The sequence below is a fragment of the Saccoglossus kowalevskii genome, chromosome 9 (genome assembly GCF_978046115.1).
Source record: "Saccoglossus kowalevskii chromosome 9, keSacKowa6.1, whole genome shotgun sequence".
Classification (NCBI taxonomy): domain Eukaryota; kingdom Metazoa; phylum Hemichordata; class Enteropneusta; family Harrimaniidae; genus Saccoglossus; species Saccoglossus kowalevskii.
In genome coordinates this window covers 28,666,719-28,694,531 of record NC_140649.1, presented here as the reverse complement: position 1 = coordinate 28,694,531, position 27,813 = coordinate 28,666,719, and the positions used below count along the sequence as shown (strand labels likewise).

General features: G+C 40.5%; 1 protein-coding gene across 1 annotated transcript; it reads left to right on the top strand.

Annotated features, from left to right (window-relative positions):
* Positions 1-27,648, top strand: LOC100367896 (uncharacterized). The gene is made up of 7 exons (XM_002739663.4): positions 1-118; positions 8,571-8,608; positions 11,771-11,883; positions 12,037-12,233; positions 12,475-12,583; positions 24,393-24,534; positions 24,697-27,648. The coding sequence occupies exons 1-7, from the start codon at positions 64-66 to the stop codon at positions 24,895-24,897; spliced, it is 855 nt and encodes a 284-aa protein (XP_002739709.1). The 5' UTR covers positions 1-63; the 3' UTR covers positions 24,898-27,648.
* Positions 27,649-27,813: the final 165 nt, after the last annotated feature.

The window sequence follows — 27,813 nt, the reverse complement described above, 5'->3', positions numbered from 1 at the left end:
ATCATATGAAATTGAGTGCATCAAGATACCTACATAGTCAGTCGATCGGCAACATAGTCAGTCATGGCGGAGACGAATGTCAGCTCCCAGGAAGAGACACTGAAGTCAGTTAAACTCTGTGAGTAGGCTACTTTGTTTAGACTATACACATTTTATTCAAAACGTCTGGGCGGGCTCTTTTCCTGTGTCGACGAAAGTGCATGACACGAAAGGTGCATCTTGCTGCGACCAGTACAACACCCAGGTTCAGATTACTAGCGCATTGACCCCAATTCATTTTACCTTAAAATATGGCACTTTTATGAAAATACAAGACTGTATAATGAAGTCCACGGAATATTATTTTCACGAATGTTCGGACCCCGGGAATATTTTATTTTAATCTTTTAGCAGTAGAGATGACAGAGTCACAGTCCCTCTATCATATGATAGAGGGACTGTGACAGAGTGAAGCTACTCAGTCTTCGTAATGGTGATTGTCCATCGTCGTCCGCGCCAACAATTCTATTTTCGACTTCTTGAAAACTATTATTATTTTCATGGCTGTTCGAAACATGAGAATATTTTATTTTAATTTTTCAGCTGTAGAGATGACAGAGATTATTTTCATGGATGTTCGAAGCATGAGAATATTTTATTTCAATTTCTCAGCTGTAGAGATGACAGAGGGCTCTGTTCATATCAATGTTTAAAATGGAAAAAAATATTTAATAACAATGAGTAATGTTAAACTGAGACAACCCTTATGTCAGTTCAGAATCTCTGATCATAAACTTCCTAGGCATGGTTCTAGAAGCCGTACCTACACACGAATTGGTGACGTCATAAAATACCTGACCTTCAATCGGGGTTGTTTCTTCGGTATATACGAATTGGTATATACAAATTACAATAAAGATACTTAAGACATTACACATAAGGTAAAACAAATCACGTGACAATATGATGATAATAATGGTAATAAATCCAAGTCAGTCGGGTCATGCCGAGGGTCACGCACTTTGTTGCAAAATGGCCGTGTGGTTGAAACTGGGTCATGGCGTGACGAGTGAGGAAGACATCATTAAACACTCACAAAATCACAATAAAACAGGGAAGTGGTTGCATATTACGGCGTAGCCAACATGGGAAATAAAAAAATGCCCAATACAAACGACATGGGTTTGAATCACACTAAATACACACTCACCCGAACCGAAGCAATCAGAAACCAGCAATCGTTTTGGCTTTTCCGTTCAACTCATCGGAACACTGGAGTAGTTAGAAAAATGAACACCACTTAACGACCAACGTCGTGGCGTGGTAAACAAGCGTGCCATCAAAATAAAACAAAATTATCTTGAAAAGACGGTGGGTTCGAGTCCCGCTCAGAGCTACCGTAAAAACGTAAATCAAATAAACTGAAATCCCTCAAACCGTAACAAGTAAACAAAGAACGTCGCGAAAAAATAATAAACCTCACAAAACTCCACCATGCAAAACTGAATGAATAAATAATAAAATAACTTGTGTCTTAAACTGGACGATGCACAATTTCCAGATTGTCACAAGAGATAAACAAGACCCAAGTCAAGGTAAGTTTTGTTAAAGCGTCGATGGCGTTCCCTATATTACAAAAACAATTCAGGCAACAGACAAATATCTTCTGTGGTGTTGTGGAATTTATACTGTGTCTGCAGAATTGTTGATTGAGGGTTCGAAGTCAGCAGTTAACATTTTGTTAGAAAGTTTCACAATTAAATTAAATATCCAATGATACCAGTATATTTATTTCATTATTTTAACAACTTGCAATGATGGAAGTTGGTCAAACACGAGTTCTTACACCTAAATAAGTATCAAATATTTGTCGACACATTTATTCTCTCAACCTTGTAGAGGTGGAAATTAATTAAACAACAGGTATTTACTCACAAATATAATGGTCAATATTTGTCCATACATTCATTCTCTCAATTTAAGAACTTGTAATTGTTGGAATTAATCAAACGAGAGTTGTCTACACCAAAATAAGTTTCAAATACTTGTCCACACATTTATTCTCTCAATTTAACAACTTATAATGGTGTAAAATTGTTAAATGAAAGTTATCTACATCAAAATAAGTCTCAAATATTTGTCCACACATGTATTCTCGCAATTTAACAACATGTAATGGTGTAAAATTATTAAATGAGAGTTGTTTACACCAAAATAAGTCTCAAATATTTGTCCACACATTTATTCTCTCAATTTAACAACTTGTAATGGTGTAAAATTATTAAATGAGAGTTGTCTACACCAAAATAAGTTTCAAATATTTGTCCAGACATTTATTCTCTCAATTTAACAACTTGTAATTGTGGGAATTAATCAAACACGACTTGTTTACATCAAAATAAGTCTCAAATATTAGTCCATACATTTATTCTCTCAATTTAACGACTTGTAATGGTGTAAAATAATGAAACGAGAGCTGTCTACACCAAAATAAGTCTCAAATATTTGTCTGCACATTTATTCTCTCAATTTAACAACTTGTAATGGTGTAAAGTAATTAAACGAGAGTTGTCTACGCCAAAATAAATCTCAAACATTTGTCCACATATTTATTGTCACAATTTAACCACTTGTTAATAGTGGAAATTACTTAAACACGACTTGTTTAATCAGTTGACATCAATGCAACTTACCCGCAGACAGTGCACAACAGAGTATCATTATTGAGCAATTATTAACAGGAATGTGTCTTGGCATTAGGGTTAGGGTCGAGTCAGGTATGGGCAACGGAATTATTAATAGGAACGTGTCTTGGCATTAGGGTTAGGTCAGGTATGGGCAACAGAATTATTAACAGGAATGTGTCTTGGCATTAGGGTTAGGGTCGGGTCAGGTATGGGCAACGCAAATGGCAAACACCCAATTGGCAAGATGTACACTAACGGGTTATGGCATGCATTTAGTTTACACAAGTAAAAACACAAAATTGGCAATTTTGTGGACAATTGTAACTCAATAATAGAAATATGTTGTATTTCTATATATATACACACTATATAGTCTTATCAAAAGCAAACACATCCAGTCAACCCAATTTGGTCTTGTGGGTCAGTTGTCTACACAGTGATCAGGAGGACCTGGGTTCAATTCCCATGCCTGCCAGTCTTTTCTCGCCGTTTTCTTTTTGGTCTCCTCATGTTTCGAGTCGACTGTGCAGTGGTTATATTCAGAATTTACCAGCATAGAACATGCATCCGAGATACTTTGTCGTAGCTGCGTGCGGGGTTCGGGGTTTCTGCGTGAAGGTGTGTGTTTTTCACAGTTCTGAGGCCTGAGATTTTCGTTCAGAGCCATCAAAATCGCTGAGACTGACCGCGTCACAGCAAGGTCGCGTGTCCAGTAAACAAATTGGTTAAAGTGAGTTGTATGTTTGGCATGAGTGGAAAGTCCTCACGCTCGGCTACCGGTACTTCATGTACCGGGACGTCGAGTAAGAGGCTCGACGGGTACCGATATTTTTCCCTGGCAGGCCGGGTAGGTCAGACGCAGTCGGAGCGAGCTGTCTCCACTGCGGTCCCTCGGTGGGCAAGCAGGAAGAAACTTGAAAGCATGTTTGCATTCAAATACGTCTCTTCCGGGGAACCCCTGTTCCCAGCCACGGCTCTCCCACTAATTTTTGGGTGAGGCCGAGGCTCAGGCTAATTGCACCAGGCCTCCTCTGCAGCCTTGGGCACTGAATGCCAACGGGGTGCTGGCAGCCAAGCCTCCGATCTCGGGGCAGGGGTTTCAGGGCAGGGCACACGTTGACCCCCCTACTTTCAGCCAGCTATGGTTTGTCACGCGGTAACGGGACAACGGTAACGAATTTATCCTTGTGTCGGATCTTCGCTGTGAGTTTTCACTCCCTTCTTACCAACCCGCGGGCGTCCCCAGAAGGAACCGACCCTGTCATGAGACGCACAGTCGAACACGCTCCCTCTCACATATTTAAAGTGAAAGGAAATACAGTTTGCTAGTGTCGGATACAGCCGGTACTCCGGGCGGTCCCTCAGAGTCTTCCATTCGTAATGACTCGGTGAGCCGCGCTTTTGGGGTGATACGGAGTATCATCGATCCCAGTGATACGATGTAAATACACCCACCCTTGATCCTAAGGCGACCACCTATGGTTATGGTTGCTTCAACGCTTATGGGATCACAGGCATTGGGATCCAAAGCAACCCTGTTGGCACGGATCTCCCTATCCGTCCGAGTGCGGAGTGGGGCGCAGAGCACGCAAACGGTGTTCATGGGCGGACGTTGGTCAGCCGCGGAGGATGTAACGCTTAAGGCCCCCGGATGGGGAAGACATTAGCCAACACTTCCCGCTGGACCAAACGCTACCCGGTTGGTGTGGTTTCGGGATCAGACCCCATAGCGTGGGTGAGACCAAAACGCCTCCAACCAGATTCCAAGGCTCCTTCCCCAGTCCCCGGTACAACGAATTTCCGTTTGGCAAACCGGGCAAAAGGGGACAGCCGCGTTCCATGGGCGTTCTTGCCAATCGGAAGACGACCCATCCAGCCCTGAGGGCAGAGTTGCTTGAGCGCATTATTGTGTGCACCTGTCACACGCAATTTAATATTACCATAATTGGTATAGTACAGGTGTGATGGTTCAAATACCAAAATGGCAACAGTAACAGAAAGACTTCCCTGGCGGCGATGATAAAATACGAACACGGAGCCAACAGATGAGGTTTCAACTGGTACTGGTATTATTATACTCTGCAAACATCAAGTACAATAACGCGGTAAAACTCCACTACTCCAATAACTAGATACTTAAACTCCAAAATATAATTCAACGAGATCTCCGATCTGAACTCAGTGCTGAACAACTCCCCTATATATACCCACACTGTCTATAAATAGACCATTACATCAGCATACATAATGAGTCTGGAACTTACTACCAATTTCTAGAATGTTCCATTACCTTCTATTGCCTCCTACAGTGTTCTATTACCTATTAAACCAGTTTCTAAACAAAATCTAGAATATTCCACCCAGACACAGTACGGTTCTAGAACATTCTCAGTGACACGGAAGTGGTACATATGTCGTATGCGACAGCGCCCAGGACTCTGGAGACCTCAGAGGCAGAACGCACCAGCCTCCTAGACCAGGCGACACATTTCTGGTGGGCCACCGCACATCTACGTGCGACACCCCCTAGTGTCACCTGGCTCTCTTGGCCAGAGCCACTACTGTGCTACGAGACGCGGCCTTAGACGCACATGTTTTCACCGACAACCTGAGTCGGGCGGGGGGGGGGGGGGGGGGGGGGGTACGTCCCCACCTCAGTGACGCAGACTGGACATCTTCCACCCTCTTTGTTCAGGGAATGGTGGGTACAGTCTCGGAGCTTCAGAGTGCAATGAACCAGAGGGTTCAGATCGAATTCGCTAGCCAGTTGGCCCTGCAAAGGGCAGTCGGAGGGCACCCAAAGCACAGAAAGGCAAGCCAGGAGGCAAGCGCTCATACCCTTCCATGGGAGGGAAGAGTAGTGGCGCACCCCCAGGGAGGAAATAGCTAGGTGGTGGCTCCTCACCCTCCCTGGGCGGACGTCTACCCCGGCAGTAGGGGAAGCGTGTTTGACGCTCACCTCTTCAACTGGGGGGACAGGCATGTGTTCGGCGGGTGGCCAGGTCACAACTTAGTGACTACTTCAGGCCTTGGGGAACTCACCTCATGGGAGAAGAGAGCACCCCCCCCCCCTCACAACTGCCGAACCCATGGCCGCATATCCCTGTCGTACACAGATTGTGCCGGTGTAGTCCAGTTTGGAGACAGTGGGTGACCAATCCCTGGACCTTTCCAGGTGATGACATCCTGTTACGGGATACCGCTGAAATCTCCATTTCCCCCGTCAATGTCTCCCCTGTTGGGCACTGCCAGGGGATTCCCGCAAGGTGGAAGCAATCAGACAGGAAGTAGCAGTTTGCTGGGAAAAGACTTCATACACAGGGTACATCAGCCGGAACTAAGTCCAGACTTCTATCCAAATGTGTTCGTAGTACCAAATCTTCAAGTGGCAGGCGTCCAGTTCTGGACCTAGGCAGACTGAATCAGTATGTGCTCCTCGATCGGTTCCACATGGAGACACCATTCAGGGTTCTTCTCTCCATCCACCGTTTTGACTGGCCCACTAGACTTAAGCGGGGCCTACCTGCACATACCGATGCACCCAGCCAGTTGCCATCTCCTTCGAATCGCCCGGCTGGGCCAAGTATTCAAAGTTCGGGTGCCCCCCCCCCCCATTCGGGTTAGGCACAGCGCCCTATGTGTTCACCAGAGTGATGAAACAGGTAGTGCTGCTGCTTCACCAGATGTTGGTACACCTCAATCCGTACCTAGACTACTGGTTACCAACAACCCGGGCAAGGGGTTAATACCCAAACGCGTCAGTCTAACACAGGCTTTACTTAACCAGTTGGACTCATTAGTAAATCGACACAATGTGGAGCTAACCGCACACCACCTTCCAGGGGTGAGGAGCAGTCTGGTGACGCCCTTTCAGGGCGACTTCGTCTCCAGAACACGGAGTGACTGATACCCCAGTGAGTAGCCTCCAGGCTGTTTCGGCTGTGGACGGTCCAAGGTTAGACCGGTTTGCCGCACCCCGGAACACGTATGTACGTAACATCCTGGCCAGGGCGAACAGGGATTCCACCAATGCAGCCTACATTTCTAGGCTGCGAGCATACACTGGTTAGTGTAGCGGAAGGGAGATTGATTGATACCATCCCTCTATTGGCCAGGTAGCAGGCTTCTTCGTCCACCTGTTTGACGAAGTGGGTTTGTCCTACGCAGTGATTGTTGGCTACAGGTCGGCCTTGTCCCCCACCATTCAAACGTACGGGAACAAGACTAACCGATTGTCCAATTGTTAGAAGACTATTTACTGCTTTCCAGACGCTGAGACCCCATACATGGGAACCGCCCAACTGGGACTTGTCGGCTGTGTTGTCCGCTCTAAGCAGACCGCCCTTTGAGCCTCTCCGATCAGCACCACTCAAAGTTTTGATGACATGGAAAATAGTCTTCCTACTGGCCCTCGCCTCAGGTAGGCGTCGGCCAGAGCTGGGGCCATTGTCCTCGGATGATGTACCGCTGTTATGGACAATCAAGTTGTGCTAAAGACATGAATCAGGTTTCTCGTCTAGAACCAAATCCCAGGACACGATCCTCACCTGATCGTCATCCCTCAGCTGTCAAATTTTGTCTGCCCGGAGGGTCAGGAGGAATTGCTTCTCTACCCGGTTCGAGCACGTAATTGCCACCAAACCGTACTAGGATTTGGAACGGGGTGCCATGCACACATCTTTGTGTTATGGCCCAGGCAGGCAGGATAGGCCGGCCTCCCCAACTTCCATAACCAGGTGGTTTACTGCGACTGTATTAGAGGTCTAATACTTTATATTCCTCGACACAGAGCTTGCAGAGACACCAAGTACGAGCGCATGAAGTCTGTGCGATGGCTAACTCGCTAGTGCTAGCGTCAGCCCCCCCCCCCCCCCCCGAGCACACATGGAGGGCAGGCTTCTGGAGAACACAGAACGTCTTTATCAACTACCATCTAAGAGACATCGAATCCATTGATAAGGTTCTCTCTAGGTTGGGTCCCGTCGTAGCGGGTCAGTCTTGGTTTGCTGACCCAGCCTGAACGACCTCTAGGGCCCCTGCGCATAGGCAATAAGTCAGTCCGGCATTTTATGCGGACAGATTTCTCTACCATCAGCACTCCCCTGGGAGCTTCCAGGTCCCGCTTTACGGCCTATGCCCTCATGCAGAACTGTTTCGGTCTTTACTCCGAAAGCTTACTACCCCCCAGAATTTTGGCTCTTTGCTCCGGGGACAGCACAGGCAAGGTAAGACACGACCCTTTTTTGGGTCTTAACTAGGGTGTTGAGTTTGTTTTCATCCCGGACTGGGAAAAGACTTTCATCATTTTTTTCTGTTTGCTCGGGAAAACCCGCCACCTATCGATGTCTGTCTGCCTACAGTTCAGAATAGTCATTTTGACTGACTGGAGTCTATGGTGGGTAATTGAACGTACTGAATTTAGGCGAGGGTTCTCCGAACCCGCCTATTCACACAGTTCATACCCACCATAGACTCCGGGTCCCCCCAACCTCCCCACTCTTTCCGTCGCGTTGGTCTAAGTCCCTGAAGCGGAGAGAAACGAACCAGAGTAATTGACGGCTACCTATGGCGCTGCCATATGGCCTCGGTCACGTGGGTTCGTGACATAAGGGGTAAAAGAATCTTGAGGTCATGGGGCTTCCCCTGACCTAGATTCTATCTCTCCGTCACCGGCAGAATCGCTGATTAATGCCTACAGTTCAAAATAGTCATTTTGACTGACCGGAGTCTATGGTGGGTATGAACTATATGAATAGGCGGGTTCGGAGAACCCTCGCCTAATTCAATGAATGAAAAATAAATTACCCTCTTCTAATTTCCGAAATATGATCTAACATCCTATAGTTGAATTTTGGTAGTATCGTTGTTCTGTTTCATTTTTAAGTTCGCTTTTATTTATTTCAGATTATGATGTTGAACGGATATACAATGAACTTAAGGAGGTAATAATAATATACTTAATTTGACTTTAACATTTGACTTTGGACATTGGTCAAGCCATTGCACATATCGATTTTGGACATTGGTCAAGCCATTGCACATATGGACTTTGAACATTGGTCAATCCATTTCACATATAAACTTTGGACATTGGTCAAGCCATTTCACATATAAACTTTGGACATTGGTCAAGCCATTTCACATATTAACTTTGGACATTGGTCAAGCCATTTCACATATTAACTTTGGACATTGGTCTAGCCATTGCACATATCAACTTTGTACATACCCGGTATATCAATCTTTGTTACTTATGATTTAGTAACCATGGAGATGGGATAGCTAAATGTTTGCATAATCTACAAATCAAGTGTTTTACCAAATGCTTCCTACGTAAGTTTAATATTCAATGCTGCAATTTTTCACTAATAAAGGAGTATAAATATTGTTGGAATGCAAACACCAACACACATGGGAAATGCCATTATAACATTAATACCAGTAATACATTTTTACACTTGTTTATTTTACTTTGCCCATAGTGATAGTAATGGGATGGTAATTAAGGTAGGGGAGTTACAATGTCTGTCATTGTCGTTGTTGTTACCACTCACTTGTAGCTGGGATATCCCAGGAAATTCTTAATTTTCAAACTCCGAAATTTCATCAAACAATATATGATCGTGGTTCAGTTCCATTTTGGTTGGCTTATATATTTTTTGATATATTTCTAAAAATTTGCTTCATTGGTTTAAACTGAAGTATTTTGTAATTTTAGAATGTAACAATATTCTTTCTAGATGTCTGTCTGTGAGTGGAAACATGAACCAACACATATATGACTGAGTTAAATTGGAGTCTGATACGATTAATCGATCAATTTGGATGTAGATCTAAGTCAGCTTAGCTTGAAAGTTTAAATAAAAAAGAGAAAACATATACCGGTACTGAGATCATAGAAATTATTATTTATATATGTTTCCAAAGGATGTTGGTCTTTATTTGGACATATGATTATTATTTGTTCAGTGAAATTCACTTCCAGTTAGATGCAGATAAATTATCAACAGTTTATATGAAAGAAAAAATATACAGTAATATATAAGTCTTACCAGAAAATTTGATTTATTTTGTTAATATTTTGACGCGATATCAGCTAAGTCAGAGGTAGTTGGATGGCTTCCAAAAATTCTATTGTGTTTTCCCAGCGTTTTTTAAGTAAAAGAACTAATGTTTCGTTGCATCAAGGTCCCTCGGTCAGTTGCGACTTATATATCCTGTTGTTTGCTTGAAACTATTGATTATTATTGAACTATTACTAATATAGTAATAAGGTGACACCCTCCATAGATTGAAATATTAAAAATTCTGACATCATGGCCATCATTGAATGGGAACATATTATACTACCGGTACCCATAATCAGTTATATAGATAGTGCAGGCAACCCACATGTTATTTTCATTTTGTTGTTTTAATCCTTTTTTCGAGCAAATAATTTCTGCCAAATTTTTCAGAGTATATTGTTGCACTATTTTGAACGTTTGAATAATTCAAGTAAATTGATACATTACGTATACCAGGGTAGTATAAACTGAGAAAAATTAATTTTAATTCAATAAATAATTATTGATGACCTTTTGTATAATACTATTGTGACGGGAGGTGCCTTTGTGGGGCTACTCTGTATTCAGGATCTGGAATCTTATCTTCAGTACAGGTCTAAAAATAGACATCTCCAGTAGCGTGCTTATTTTATAAGTCTTCTCCCTTCAGCTTGTCTGCTGAACAGCAATTTATGGTGTTGCGTTCCATTGTTGCTGGCTCATTGTTGAAGCAGCTGCACTACAATTTAAACTCGTGCTCTGTGTTCAGGGAGTATCGGCAACTGCTCTGCTATATGCTGCTACTCATAGCACCGGTACAACAGGGTGTTTTTTGGTCAGTGAGCATCAGTGGATCCTGTTAATCAGTACAATTTCTGCACAGTACGTCAGTATATGTACCCCTGTATAGGGTACAGCTCACTGGAGTCAAGAATCAGCATCACAAGATGTTACAGGATCAAGTCAGGTCACCTTCCTGACTAAAGATTTTCACACTTGCCTCAACTTAAATACTACAACTAAATTATGGCCATGCAAAAATAAAATGTATCCAGCGAAATAATTGGTTATCACGAAATAGCAGACAAATCAGTGTATAGATGATGACAATTTTGGTAGTTGAATAAACTACTTTTTATCCAAGCTCTACCAATTAAAAATAGGTAAATTATGTCATATTTATTGTCATTGCTAATAACACTGGGCTCAGCACATTCCAAGGTATTTCACAAACACCATGCCACTGTCTGAGACATACTATTATGCCACAGGGAGAGACAGGATGTATGTATATCAAATTTAGGTGGCAACTCAATCTAGTGACCAGTAATCTAAAAATAAACATGTGCAATGGGTTGTTGCGAAGTATCCAAACATGTGTGCTTTTTTATTCACACATCAAGGGCTCTGTTTTCTAAAAGTACTTTCCACGTAAATTTATGTCACACTATTGTTTGTCCTTTGTTTTGACGATCTGCAAATGGACACTTGTCGATTCATCTCAGTGCTTCCATTTATCTGATTGTCTGAACCAGTCATATTCAAATTACATACAAACGACATGTAACACATATACATGTGCCTTCATTTCACTATTTCACTATTCAATTCAATATTTGTAGTGCTAAAATCAACCATTTCTGCCATCCTAGAACTGAACCTCTGCAGTCATGTTCATTCAAACTTGACATTCAGCACCCTGATGTACATCACTTTGTTTTGAAGATCAAGTTAAAAATGGTCGCCTGGTGGATTTCAGTTTATAGTCACTACATTTATACTGTAGAATACTTTATTTTCGCTTGGAATTTATTTTCGCTGAAGGGATGATTCCATGAAAATAAAATCCAGCGAATATACTTTTTTTCGTATATTTCACATTAAACTCATCAAAAATCAGTAAAAATAAATTTCATACGAAACTCCCAAATAGCCTTTTAAGCGAAAATTAATTCCAGCGAAAATAAAGTATTTCACAGTACATTACTTATTTTGTTAGATCAATGTGCTTAATAGTGTTATATGTTGGATTACTTATTTCTGTTGTTGCATCTATAGTTGGGATACAGTAAAACGGACCCGCTAAAAATAGAGGATTTATGCAAAATAGACCAGTATCACTACCATGGAACGGAAGCAGTGCAAGAAGCAATACAGTTATTGAACATAAAGTTAGTCAGTTTATAGCAATTCAAAATAAAATATCAGTCTTGTGTTTTTCCAATTATGAATTATTTATTGTGATTACAGTTTTTTGTAGTGCTACAATAATTTGTATTTTATTCATTAATTCTTTCATTGTAATTTGTTTCGGAATATTACAGTGCTGACCACAAAGTTTTAGATGTTGGTTCTGGCCTTGGTGGACCTGCCAGATATCTAGCCAATATTACCAAATGTCATGTTACTGCAATTGAAATTCAACATCAGTTAGATGTGACTGCGAAGGATTTGACCAAGCGATGTCAGTTGGATCATTATGTTCATCATGAATGTGGTGATATCTTGACGGCTGATTTTGGTAAGTCATATAGTGCTTTTTATTAGTTACAACATTACATGTCACATTTAAGTCGTATGTCAGTCACATGACAGACACATGACAGACACATGACAGACACATGTCAGTCACATGTCAGTCACATTTATGTTACGTAGGAATAACATGTCAGTGACAACTTTAATATTAGTTTCAGCTTTTGTCAATTACATCACATCCTATATTGTCTACGTAAATTGTTTAATTATTTATTTTCCCAAAGGCAGTAATAAATATGACATAGTAGCAAGTTGGTTAGTATATTTACATATAGCTGATAAGAAGTCATTATTTAAATCCTGTTATAAGCTGTTGAAACCTGGTGGCAAATTGTGAGTACATGAAAAATAAAACTTTATGATATTATGATTCATATTCATACTCAATCCATGGTAAACGTTTTTACAACAATAATTGTCATTGTCAATAACTGCACATTGCCATATGTATGTAAATACTTTATTTTCGCCTGGAATTAATTTTCGCTATTTTCGCTGAAGGAATGATTCAGTGAAAATAAAATCAAACGAATTTTTTCCTCATCAAAAATCAGTGAAAATAAAATCCATACAAAACACCCAAAAGATGTTTTCAGCGAAAATTAATTCCAGCTAAAATAGAAAAGTGACAAATTAATTAAAGACATTACTAAATCCTGACAATGCTGTATAAATCGAGAAAATTCACTACGTTCAATTTTACCCACCATAGACTCCATTCACTCAAAATGACTATTTTGAACTGTAGGCATTAATCAGTGATTCTGCCGATGACGGAGAGATAGAATCTAGGTCAGGGGAAGCCCCATGACCTCAAGATTCTTTTACCCCTTACGTCACGAACCCACGTGACCGAGGCCACATGGCAGCACCATAGGTAGCCATCAACCACTCTGATTTTCTCTCCGCCTCGAGTGGAGATAAAATCTAGCGAGCTCTGCTGAATCGCCTGCCTTTTTTTTCCTGTCTGGGTTTATAGCTTGGGTTGTTGCCGCTGCATGGCATCCGACATTGTAGCTGGTAGGATAAGTTTTCCTTGTCATTTTTACCCTTGTGTCGTTTTCCCCTTTGTGTGTAGTATTTTTCACAACAAAGAAATTAAAACCCGGCGTCACTACGTAACCAGTTGGTTTTCATGGCGGCACCTTTTACAACTGTAATTCGTTTCCCTCATGCATGTTGTCTTTTATTTACAATGTATTTGGCAATATATAGATGTAATGACAGCACCAGGGCTCGCTGGCATTTTCTTTCCGGTCTCCTCGTGTTTCGAGTCGACCGTGCAGTGGTTATATTCAGAATTTACCAGTATAGAACCCGCATCCGAGATACTTTGTCGTAGCTACGTGCGGGGTTCGGGGTTTTTGCGTGAAAGTGTTGTTTTTTTTCCTGGAGTTCTGAGGCCTGAGATTTTCTTTCAGAGCCATCAAAATCGCTGAGACTGACCACGTCACAGCAAGGTCGCGTGTCCAGTAAACAAATCGGTTAAAGTGAGTTGCATGTTTTGCGTGAGTGGAAAGTCCTCACGCTCGGCTACCGGTACTTCATGTACCGGGACGTCGAGTAAGAGGCTCGACGGGTACCGATATTTTTTTCGGTCTCCCCCGCTGATCGGAGGGCATCCTCACAGTCTGTTTTTTTCAGGCGGTGTTTTACCCGATTTTTACCGGCTGCAGCGAGGCCGTGCACCCGGAGGCTTTCCTCCTATGGGGCCCGTTGTGGGTCTCTTTGTGGACCCTTCCTCGCACGGCGCCGGGTTTGCCTCCGAGTTGAGGGCTTTGGTCGAAGGACTGTCGGGGCAATTGCGTCTCTGGCAGGCCAGGTAGATCAGACGCAGTCGGAGTGAGCTGTCTCCACTGTGTCCCCTCGGTGGGCAAGCAGGAAGAGACACGAAAGCATGTTTGCATTCAAACACGTCTCTTCCGGGGAACCCCTGTTCCCAGTCATGGCTCTCCCACTATTTTGGGGGGAGGCCGAGGCTCAGGCTAATTGCACCAACGGGGTGCTGGCAGCCAAGTCTCCGATCTCGGGGCAGGGCTTTCGGGGCAGGGCACACGTTGACCCCCCCACTTTCAGCCAGCTAGGGTTCGTCACGCGGTAACGAATTTATCCTTGTGTCCAGTCCCCGCTGTGGGTTTTGACTCCTTTCTTACCGACCCACGGGCGTCCCCAGAGGGAACTGACCCTGTCATGAGACGCACAGTCGAACACGCTCCCTCTCAAATAGTGACGGTACTTCGGGCGGTCCCTCAGAGTCTTCCATCTGTATGACTCGGTGAGCCACGCTTTTGGGGTGAGGAGGAGTATCATCGATGTCGGAGGATGTAATGCTTAAGGCCCCCGGGTGGGGATAACATTAGGCAACACTTCCCACTGGACCAAACGCTACCCGGTCGGTGTGTTTCGGGATCAGACCCCATAGCGTGGGATGAGACCAAAACTCCCCCAACCGGATTCCAAGGCTCCTTCCCCAGACCTCGGTACCACGAATTTGGCAAACCGGGCAAAGGGGGATAGCCACGTTCCATGGGTGTCTTTGCCAATTGAATTGTAATAATAACTTTATTGTCAACCTATCTCCATTGAGATCTGGACTAACATACAATAAAGATTAAAAGATACAGAAAATATATATTTAAAATACAAAAAATACAACATTAATAAATAAAAGTATAACGAAAAAAGAAAAAATAACTGTTAAAAAAAGTCTTTAACAAAGTAGTAAATAAATAGTTTACATATAAATGTAAGAGTGCATTATATTTTCAGGGCAGCTGGCAATCTCTGTATATTTTCTTTTCTCATAAGAAAGCATTTGTGAATGTATTTTGATATTTTCAGAATCAGTTTTTCATCTTTGTTATTTAGAAGAGTTTCTAGTTTCTGTCTATTGGTATTTTTTTAGGCTGTATTTTTAATTCTTTGAATATGTTGTTTCTTTCATTTATGTATAATTTGCAGTTTAGAAGAAAGTGTATTTCATCCTCTACTTCATTAGTTTTACAAATGGGACATTTTCTGTTGGTCATATCTATGTTGCTGTGTCTACCTGTTTCTATCTGTAAAACGTGCGCACTGATTCTTAATTTTGTCAATGCAGCTCTATGTGATAGGTTTTTATCAACTTCTAAATATTTTTCAAAAATATTATCAGTTTTTAGTAGCCTGGATGTACTGAGTTTGTTTTTATGATTTTTTCCTTTATTGTCATCATGCATTTCATTTTTAGCAAGTTCAGTGTACATACTTTTTAATTTGTCAGACACTGTGTTTATAATATTGTCATCATTGGCATCTACATCAAGTAGATTGAAAATGTTTTTAATGCCGGTGACCCAGTTTTGGGTATTCTGACTATCTAAATGGTTTCCAAGACTTAATGATTGTGCCACCAGTGTGTTATGGGGCATTTTATTTATTTTAAGCCAATATTTTAGCATTTGCTTTATGCTACAGAGAATCAGAGGGTATCTGCCCAATTCTAGCATGCATGTCAAGTTTGTTTACCTTCAATAGGAATTTACAAAACTTCACATGAAGTTTCTCCATTGGAGAAGAGGTGTATAACATAAATTTGATGTTGGATGTCCATATCTCACTGCAATACAAAAGAATGGGTTTGATGATTGAATCAAACATTTTCAAATATATTTTTATAGGGAAATTGTTTTCAGAAATAAGTAATTGTTTAATTTTGAAACTTGCTTTCATAGCCCTATTTTTAAAATCTATTTGTGCCATGTCAAGTTTTCCAGTTGAATGTAGTTTAATTCCAAGATAAACATAATTTGATACTATTTCTAGTTCCTGGTTTTTTACATGAAATTTCATTTTTTTAAATAGTTTGCCAGATTTATTGAATATGATTACCGGGTACTTTTGATTTTGTTATATTTATCTCTAATTTCCATTTATGGCAGTATGTAGATAGTGCATTTAAAGCATTCTGTAGGCCCTGTTTTGTCTGTGAGAGAATTAATAAATCATCAGCATAGAGTAGGCATGAAAGGTGATTGTTTAGTAAGGTAGGTGGGTCATTGTCAGATGAGTCTATATGATGTTTGATGTCATTTAGGTAGAGGTTGAATAGTAATGGACTTAGTCCATCGCCTTGTCTTATACCGTAGCTCTTTTTACAGGGAATTTCTTGGTTGTTCCATGTTTTAATTTAACACAACCCACTGAGTTTAGATAAATGGATTTTATTATTTTATAGAATTTTCCTGAAATGTCATGTTTTCCGAGTTTGTACAGTAAGCCAAGATGCCAGATGGAATCGAAGGCTTTCCTGAAATCAATAAAACATGCAAATAAGTTTTTCCCATTCGTCAGATATTTTGTCAATAATTGTTTTAGTACAAATATGTGATCTCTAGTGCTGAATTTTGGCATAAAACCAATTTGTTCCTTGATTAACGTGTTATTATCTTTCATATGACTTATTAGTCTATTTTTGACTCCCATGTGCGAAGCACAAAATGGGAGTCTTTGCAGTTAGTGTGTCTGTATGTGTGTGTGTATGTGTGTATGTGTGTATGTGTGTATGTGTGTGTGTGTGTATGTGTGTCCGACTGTTCCACTGCAAGAACCATACATCGGTTTTTGATGAAACTTGGTGCATAGATGCTCTGGGCCAATGCGCAGATTTGATTAGGTTTTGGTAAAAATCCATTCTCGTTAATTACCTAATTTGCATGATAATTAGCTAATTTTTAGCTGTTCTATGACTGTTCCACTGATATCTAAAGAACCACTCATTGGATTTTGATGAAACTTGGTACATAGATGCTCTGAACATATGCGCAGATTTGATTAATTTTTGGTAAAAATCTGTGCATATTAATTACCTAATTTGCATGATAATTAGCTATTTTTAGTGGTTCCATGACTGTTCCACTGATATCTAAACAACCACTCATTGGATTTTGATGAAACTTGGTACATAGATGCTCTGAACTAATGCTAGGTTTTGATTAGTTTTTGGTAATAATCCGTGGATACTAATTACCTAATTTGCATAATGATTAGTCAATTTTCGGTTTTTCCACTGATATCTCAAGTACTAATCATCACATTTCAATGAAACTTGGTACATAGATGTCATACGACACTGCACAGACCTGATAGTTTTTATGGTAATATCATTACATATTAATTACCTAATTTGCATAATTAATTAATTTTCAGCATTTGATATAAGTAGTTAGCATTACATTTCAATGAAACTTGGTACTTACATACTCAAGAACTATGCAGAGATTGATTATTTTCGATAAATATTTGTGCATATTAATCACCTAATTTGCATAATTAGTTAATTTTCAGCTTTTCCATGGGTATCTCAAGTACTAATCATTGCATTTCAATGAAACTTGGTACATAGATCCTTTAGGACTATGCAGAGACCTGATTAGTTTTAGGGTAAATAATTGTGCATATTAATTACCTAATTTGCATAATTAATTTTCAGCTTTTCTACTGATATCTAAAGTACTAATCATCACATTTCAATGAATCTAGAATTATGCAGACCCAATTAGTTTCCGGTAAATATTTGTGCATATTAATCACCTAATTTGCATAATTAACCAACTTTCACACTGATATCTCAGGTACTATACATCACATATCAATGAATGTACATGGATGCTGTAGGACAATAGACAGACCTGAATAATTGTGGGTTAAAATCTGTACATATTAATTACCTAATTTGCATAATTAACCAATTTTAAGCTTTCACACTGATATCTAAAGTACCGTAAAAACTCCAAAATTTCGACCGGTTTTAAATAATTGGTGTTAGAAATGTGACGTGTTTTTAGAGTCAAAATTAAGGTGCATTTTCGGACGGTCGAATTTTTCAGAATAGAAATCAGCAAATGAAAAAATGGGGATGATAGACAGTGTGCTTCATTAGTTTTTAAAAAATGCAATGTCCGTCAATTGACGTAAACTTCCTCATGTTTCACGGTAAAAGCAAAGGTCGTGGCCGAGTTGTAACTCAAAATCTAAACAAAGTCATCAATCAGTGAGTATTATGACAAGCAAAACAAAACATCAAGACGCGGAGAAGAGGTCAGCACAAAACTAATAGGTCAAAAGACAAAGCTGTCTCGCACTACCTAGGAAAACTTGCGAATGTTCGAAGTACAGGTACCCATTGGACAAAAGATACATGGAAGTTTAGCAAACTATCTCCCCGACCCAGTGCAATGTATCCGGTTAGAATCAAAGCTCACGTGTCCCTTATTTGAGGGACCAAATTCTGCCGTAAATTCGCCCTTGGATAAATAAAATGGGATTTAAGAAAATAAAATGGGACTTTTAAGGTGTATTTTGGCGTCATTTTTCGGACATTTCAATCAATCCTGCCGGCTAAAATAGAGTCTAAGTTTTACCGTAGTCATTGACGTCTGTCTATTCAAGAGTACACGTGTATGATTTTTATCGTGACTAGCGTGCGCGGGTAAGCTTCTTTTCGAGAATGAGCTGTTATCACTGTGAACAATGTTAAATTATTCTTCAGATGACCAGTTTATTTTTTAAAAACAACTAATTTTTTTATTTAAAAAAAATCATGCCGTTTTCGCATCAAAATCCAAGCCAAAATATCGTACTACAACATCAATCTCTTCCGCATTGCGTTCAATAACATTAACATATTTAAATAAGCTATGGTAATTTGAACACGTTGGCATCATCCAGCTTTTTGATTGGTTAATTAGCGATTTGACCTATTTGACCTAAGAGAACATGGCGGATATCCTACAGCATCCGGAATCATTCGCTTACGATGAAACTAAGTTGACTTTTATTTGTATTTCATAACCATTCAACAGATTTATTTTGTGTACATTATTATAATCACTACTGAGTACAGTAATAATCAACAATTCAGAAACGCAGCATGCCGAGATTTTTGTGTTCGTTTTTATTTGAAACTTCGTTTATTTAGAATATATTTTCGTTACCAATAAAATAAAAATCTCTCAGTCAATCAGAAACCCAGATTCATGCCTTCGAGGAAGGTCTCGTTTGAACGCTCACATCGTTGTTTTTTTGTCGTTTGCGGGAAAACTAAAACTGGTCGCAATTTTCGAATAAGAATGAGTCGGCAATTTTTAGTGGAGTCGAAAATTTGAAGGTAAATAAAACACCGAAACCCGGCAAATAAACAGGTGGGCGAATTTTTAGAGGGGTCGAAATTTTGGAGTTTTCACGGTACTAATTATTCCATTTCAAGGAAACTTAGTACAAAGATGCTCTAGGACAATGTACAAACCTAATTAGTTTGGGGTAAAAATCTGTTCATATTAATTCCCTAATAAGCATAATAATTCATAATTTTTTGGTTCTAATCACATTTCAATTAAACTTGGAGACATAGATTTTCTGTTACATTGCGCAGACCTCATTAGTTTTACACTCAAATCTGGTCATATTAATTTTCTGATTTGCATAATTAGTTTTCAGCTAAGTAATTTCGAATTATATTTAATGTGTCTTCAATACTCTCAGCACATGGGAGTTCTTTCTAAGCTTTCTTTGATTTTAAATTGCAGTGAAAAGCTTGCTTAATGTATTAATTAAAGTTATTCCCCTGTAGTTTCCGGGGTCACATTTATCTCCTTTTTTAAATATGGGTGTTATTATACCTAGATTCCAACAATCTGGAAAATGGCCAGTAGTTAGAATTAAATTGAATAGCTTTTGTAATTGACTGATTAGTATGTGTCTGCCTGCCTTTATCATTCCATTAGTTATTTTATCTACACCTGGAGATTTACCATTTTTTAGGTTATTTATAGCTGTGTGAATTTCAAGCTGGGATATACTTTGATTTTAATTTATTATGGGGTATATTTAATGTTTCCATTTGTTTTAGCTCTTCATGTATGTGCAAGTCTGTTTCTGTTTTGTCTGAATTTAGGTTTTTGAAGTGGTCATACATTTTTGACTTTCAATGTTTTGACAGTCAGTGTCTGTTTGCTTGGGTTTTAGTTCTTTTATTAGGTCCCAATAGTCTTTTGGACATGATTTACTCAACCCTTCTAATTTTTGTAATATTTCATTTTTAAATTCTCTCTTTTTTTTCTTCACTTCATGCTTGTATTTACATTTTAGGTTGTAGCTTTTTATCCTCAATTCTTTATCATATGGTTTTGAGCTTACATTATTTGACAATTTTTGAATTGTTCTTTTCATATGAGAGAGTTCACTTGTGAACCATTTTGGTTTACAAGTTTTTGTGTTTGTCCTATTGGTTTTACATTTCTTTATAATACGTTTTTTTAGACAATTGCCAGCTGCTGTGAGATAAATTTCTGAAAGTAAAATACCTGCTTGATTAACAGACTGTTGAGTTTTATCAAAATCTGTCATACTGAAATGTTTTATTAAATTTTGCAGGTCTCTTGTTTGTAGGGTATCAGTAAAACACAATTTTGATTCACTATTCCAAATATATTGCTAAAATGCATTTTTGTGAGGAGACCCATCCACCCCTGAATGTAGAGTTGCTTGAGCGCATTATTATGCATGCCCAGCACTCTGGCGACCTTGGAGGCAGAACGCACCAGCCTCCTAGTCCAGGCAACACGTGTTCGATGAGTGGCCAGGTCACAACTTAGTGACTACTTCAGGCCTTGGGGAACTCACCTCATGGGGGAAGGGAGCACCCTCCCCTCGCAACTGCCGAACACATGGCCACATATCCCTGTCGTACACAGATTGCGCCGGTGTAGTCCGGTTTGGAGACGGCGGGTGACCGATACCTGGACCTTTCCAGGTGGTGACATCCGTTTACGGGATACCGCTGAAATCTCCAGTGGGCACTGCCAGGGGACTCCCGCAAGGCGGAAGCAATCAGACAGGAAGTAGCAGTTTGCTGGGGAAAGACGCCATACACAGGGTACGTCAGCCAGAACTAAGTCCAGGCTACTACCCAAATGTGTTCGTAATACCAAATCTACAAGTGGCAGGCATCCAGTTTTCCAGACCACTGGTTACCAACAACCCAGGCAAGGGGTAATAGCCAAACGCGTCAGGCTAACACAGAATTTACTTCACCAGTTGGGCTCGTTAGTAAATCGACAAGTCCCACCTCGACCCAACGCACAGTTGGTGTCCCTGAGCATGGAGTTTTGACACAGAGATAAGCTTGGCTTAGCTATTTCAAGTGTATTGCTTAGCGCTAAGCAGCCTAGCCGAATGCCTAGTCAGCGTTCCCTCGGTGTCCCTCCGTGAACTAATGCGGATCATCGGAATGATGATCCCGGTTCAAAGGGTCGTTCCCCAGGCCGCACTACGTAGCCGCCCGGTATAACGCTTGTTATAACGCCGAGCTCTCCTATGGGAACTAGATAGGCGGGTTTCGATCTCGGACCAAGTGAAGGAAGCCCTGCCCTGGTGGTTGTCACTGGCCAACCTCTGGCAGAGGGGCCTCCTTGGACCCGCTCGCCGCAGATATGACTCTGGTAACAGATGCCTCCCCCTAGGGTTGGGGAGCGCATCTATTGGACGAACAAGCCCAAGGATAAGACTCCCGCATAGTTTTGGGACTACCATATCAACTGGCTCAAACTGAAAGCAGTGTACTTAGCACTACCACACTTTCTACCCGTAGTTCGAGATCACAGATTCCTGCTCCAAAGATACAATGCAGCGGTGGTCTCCTTCAAGAAGGAGGGGGGACGCATTCCCCATCGTTGTCAGTCCTAGCGGAGCAAAATCCTCTTTTGGTGCCTGGAATACAATGTGGAGCTAACCGCACACCACCTTCCAGGGGTGAGGAACAGTCTGGCGACGCCCTTTCAGGGCACAGAGTGGCTGATATCCCTGTGGGTAGCCTCCAGGCTGTTTCGGCTGTGGACGGTCCAAATTTAAACCGTTTGCCGCACCCCGGAACACCAAGCTCCTGACGTACGTAACACTCCTGCTGACTCCAGGAGCCTGGGCCAGGGTCGCTTTGCTACCCCGCGGACCCACTTAGTTGTGTACGCCTTTCCTTCCTTCCCGCTAGTACACCGAGCACCGGAGAAGACTTCGACAGGTGGGCACCTGCATATTATCATTGGTCGCACCCAATTGGCCAAACAGGGCCTAGTTTCCACTTCTATCGGAAACGATAGTCGAAACACCAGCAGTGCTTCTGGACTTACCGGACTTGCCGTCCCAACCAGACGGCGCACTACCACGAGCCCAGCGGGTATCACTTACACGCATAGAGGCTCTCATTAGACCCGCATATACGAAAGTTTTATCTGAGCAGGCTGCCAACGTCCTGGCCAGGGCGAACAGGGATTCCACCAATGCAGCCTACATTTCTAAGCTGCGAACATACACTGGTTAGTGTAGCGAAGGGAGATTGATCGATACCATCCCTCTATTGGCCAGGTAGCCGGCTCCTTCGTTCACCTGTTTGACGAAGTGGGTTTGTCCTACGCAGTGATCGTTGGCTACAGGTCGGCCTTGTCCCCCACCATTCAAACGTACGGGAACAAGACTAACCGATTGTCCTATTATTAGAAGACTATTTACTGCTTTCCAGACGCTGAGACCCCATACAAGGGGACCGCCCAACTGGGACTTGTCGGCTGTGTTGTCCGCTGTAAGCAGGCCGCCCTTTGAGCCTCTCCGATCAAGCACCACTCAAATTTTTGGCGTGAAAAATAGTCTTCCTTCTGGTCCTCGCCTCAGGTAGGCTTCGGCCAGAGCTGGGGAGCATTGTCCTACTCGGATGATGTACCGCCGTTATGGACAATCAAGTTGTGCTAAAGACACTAATCGGGATTCTCGCCTAGAACCAAATCCCAGGACACGATCCTCACCCGATCGCCATCCCCCGGCTAGCAAATATTGTCGGTCCGGAGGATCAGGAGGAATTGCTTCTCTGCCTGGTCCAAGCGCTGAGTTGCCACGAGAACCGTACCAGGTTTTTCAGACGGGGAACCAAACACATGTTTTTGTGTTACGGCCCTGGCAAATAGGATAAGCCGGCTTCTCCGACTTCCATCTCCAGGTGGATTACTGCGACTGTACTGGAGGTCCATAATGCACTATCCTCCTCAACACAGACTTTGCAGAGACACCAAGTGCGAGAACATGAGGTCTGTGCGATTGCTAACTCACTAGCGCTAGCGTCAGACGCCCCCCTCAAACATATTCTGAGGTCAGGCTTCTGGAGGACGCAGAACGTCTTCATCAACTACTACCTAAGAGACACCCAATCTATAGAGCAGGGTCTCTTCAGGTTAGGCCCGGTCGTAGCGGGTCAGGCCTTGTTTGCTGACCCAGCCCGAACGACCACAGGGGCCTCTGCGCATAGGCAATAAGTCAGTCTCGGCATTTTTGCGGGCAGATTGTCTGTACCACTAGCACTTCCTGGAAGCTCCCAGGTTTCGCTTCTGTCGACCTACGCCCTCATGCAAACTGTTTCGGTCCTACTTCAAACTTACCACCCCCAGAATTCGGCTTGGGTCTAGCTTTCTCGGGCACACCGAACCCTGTCACCACAGCAGCATTGGCTTCTTGCTTCGGGGACAGCACAGGCAAAGTAAGACACCACCCTTCTTGGGTCTTAACTTAGGTTTTTGAGTTTGTTTTCATCCCGGACTGGGGAAAAGTCTTTCATCATTCTCCTTTTTTTTTCTGTTTTCTGTGGGTAATTGAACGTAGTGAATTTAGGAGAGAAACGAACCAGAGTGATTGACGGCTACCTATGGCGCTGCCATGTGGCCTCGGTCACGTGGGTTCGTGACGTAAGGGGTAAAAGAATCTTGAGGTCATGGGGCTTCCCCTGACCTAGATTCTATCTCTCTGTCACCGACAGTTCAAAATAGTCATTTTGACTGACCGGAGTCTATGGTGGGTATGAACTATGTGATTAGGCGGGTTCGGAGAACCCTCGCCTAAATTTGTTACGAAAAGAAACATAAGATACATAGAGGATATCCAATGAGTGAACTTGAATTTATTTTGGATGGTGATACACAATAACTTTGGAAATAGCTCACACTCATTACAGCGTTTTAGCTGAATTTTGATAGTGTAGTCATTTTCGTATGTCTTAAGCCTTTGTTAGTGTTACTTTGCATTCCATAATAGACCATTTAGAGAACAGATCAACTTTTCATTGTAGGTTTGCTGAGGATTTCTGGACACAAGGTACTTTCACATCGGATGAAAAGAAATTATTAGACTCTGTAGTTTATTGTCCTAATCTGCCGGATAAGGAGTCTTATAAAGACTCCCTAAGTCAAGCTGGATTCACAGATATACAGGTACAGTGAGCAACACAAAGGCGTGGATGTTAATTTTATAAATAAATATTTATGAGTTAATTCAACGATAGTTCAAGTGAGTGATCATAGTATTTGTTTCTTGATTAAAATCTTTTATGGAGCATGCATCTATGTTGCTGACAACCATTTTTATTTTACTAGGTGCTTGACATGTCTGATGACTGGACTGAGCACTGTACCACGAGGCTGACTGACTTTCAATCAAAGAAAGAGCGGCACACACGTGTTCTAGGACTAGAAACTGTTGCCGCTCTTGAATTATTTTACACTGTCGTGGCTGACTCATTCACCAGTGGAAAACTTAAAGGAGGAAGAATTTTAGCAACAAAGCCATTACTATAGCATGTATCCTACCGGGATACTATTTTAAATGTGGGCATTAAAGTATCTTAAAGCGGGAGGGTCGTCACATGTGCACGTGCAGGAATTGAGACCCAAGCGATGATAACAACACACGCTAAAAACGCAAAGGCTCATGGATAGACGCTTGTTTGTAAACGATGATAAGCTATGGCCATCTGACGCATGCACAGGTGACGAATCCCCCGCTTTAAGTCAATCTGGGTATTAACAACAATATGGGTATTGCATTGGTTCTAGGTATCATTGTTGATATATATATATATATATCACAGCAATTATGGATATCATGGCTTATCTAGGTACATTTAATAGTCAATCTGGGTATCTTGGCCAAACTGGGCATTCTCTCTTTTCCAAGTACCATACTCAATCAAATTTTGAACTTTTGTGTCAGCTTGGTAATTTTTTGTAGCACATTATTGATGGAGAAATACTGTGAAATAGCCACAGTGAATTCGGCTCAATGGATGAATTACCAGAATAATCCTAATTTACATAAACTGCCTTTGTGTCTTTTAAATAATGCTACATTTTTAAATTAGTGCAATTACAAATTAGCTACTCAAAAAATTATTCCTAAACTATGATCATGTTAAATTGTTCAGTCATATTACATATTTTCAAGAAACTAAAGAAATCACAATAAATAAGTATACAAGGCATAGCTCTGATTTTGTGTAGTTCCTATCATGAATAGATTAGAATTAAATAAACAACTAGTTTCAATAATAAAAAAGTGATATGTACATTTTGTCAGGGTCTGAAGTGTGAGCATCATGAAATGTGTTGATGGAGGCAAAATAGTTCTGGCTGTGGCGTAAACAATCAAAAAATTGAATCAAAAACCCGAATCAACCCTGTTCTATGTCATACTTTGATAATTTCCATATTTTGCATTTGATAATGAATATAAAAAATATACTGCTATACTGCCAACAAAATGTAACATTTCTGCCTTGCTATGTCAAATCAGTTAAAACTTAAAATGGCCAACTTTGTCTGGCCAAATAATTGATAATATTATTTTCATTTTTGGCGTCTCGTTAATTAAAGTATTTAATTTCTTTCTTCATTGTTTTAAAATGTATATTTGCTCTAACGCTTTTTCAGGGATCCAAGCCTATATGGGTTTTGGGCCATTTTCATTTTTTAATTGAGATTTGCTAGAGAACTTTTGAACAGAATTGTTTCATTGGGTTATAATGTGAACTGATGCACCTGATTTTCAAAATTATGTTTGATCATGTGGCTTGGCAGCCATATTGTTTTTAAAGAAAAAAACAAAAATACCCTATTTCTAATATTTTATTAATTGAAGTTGTAGCATTGCCACATGTACTATCATTACAAATAAAACAACTATATCATGTCCAAGACTTTTGGCGCAATACCAGTATATAATTATCAAAAAATAAAATATTTTAAATTTGGCCATCAGCATGTATGTACTAAATTCATGGAAGTTAGGAATCCTTTTATACCATTGGTCACATCGTAACTCCATGGTAGGACCCTATAATGTACTGCAACTACAGCTTTCACCATCTGAAAACGAGGACTTATGGATTGCCTTCTGTGAGTGCATTTGTGTGTGTGTTTGTCCAGACCCATATCTTAGACATGCTTGGACCGATTACATTCAAACTTCACACATACATAATATTATACATATGCCCAATCTGATTCAATATGGCTGAATGGCAACCATTTTTGTGCTGAAAAACCATTGAAATCAAGAATTTCTGGCATTCTAGAACAAGATCTCAGCTGTTTACAGATGGATTTTATTCAAACTTGGTACATACATTAGACTTTATGGGATATTGATGCACATCATTTTGTTTTTCAGATCAGATTCAAAGTGGCTGACTGGCGGTCATGTTTAGTCCCAGTTTGAACGCAGTTCGAAAACGAGAATTATGGATTGACCTCTTAGCATCAGTGTCTGTCCAGACCGATATCTTAGATATGCCTGGATCTATTACATTCAAACTTCAAACGTACATAATATTATACATATGCACATCCATTTGTTTACTGATCTGATTCAACTTGGCTGAATGGCGGCCATTTTTTTGCTGAAAAATCATCAAAATCACGGCTGTTTACAGATAGATTTTGTTCAACTTGGTACATACATTAGACATTATAGGTCCTTAATGCTGACTGGTGGCCATTTTGTTTTAATGAATGCATTTCTAGAGCCATATCTCTGACATGCTTTGACCGATTATGTTCAAATATTCATTATACATCATGTCATAGATATTCAGATGTCCAAAATAGGCCATTTTGTTAAAATGAATGCTGTTCCAGAGCAATATCTCTCAATATGAACAGTCATTATTTGAGATCAGATACAAGATGACAAATGTCAATTATTTTAATGTTAAAAAATCATAATAATCAGCTTCTGGATTTATATCTCTAACATGTTTGTGTTCAAACTATAAACAAAACTATAGATCTTAAATTTGATTAAAACTGGGACTGTTCCATGCATGAATTATTATATATATATTTGACAATGAACTTTGAGAACTAATTAAATGTATTTTGTTGTGTTATTGATTTAAAATAAGTCTACAAACATTATACTTTTCTCTTGTGATATGTATTGTCTGTACTGTGTATGTAATGACAATTGCTATTCGTAGATGCATTGTTCACTGTTTACCTTTGGTTTCTATAGTGAAATAAAATTAAGTTGTTTACGAATGGTCATAACAATTGTTTTTTTTTTATATTTCAAATATCATGTTGATTTGTAGTTACATGTCAGCATAATTTTATAATATATTTAATTTTATATGAGTAAGAAAGTATCTTAAATATTAAAATATATATTGTTTTGATTTGAATTCCTTCCCAAAACTTTCACGGCTTTCACTTTAC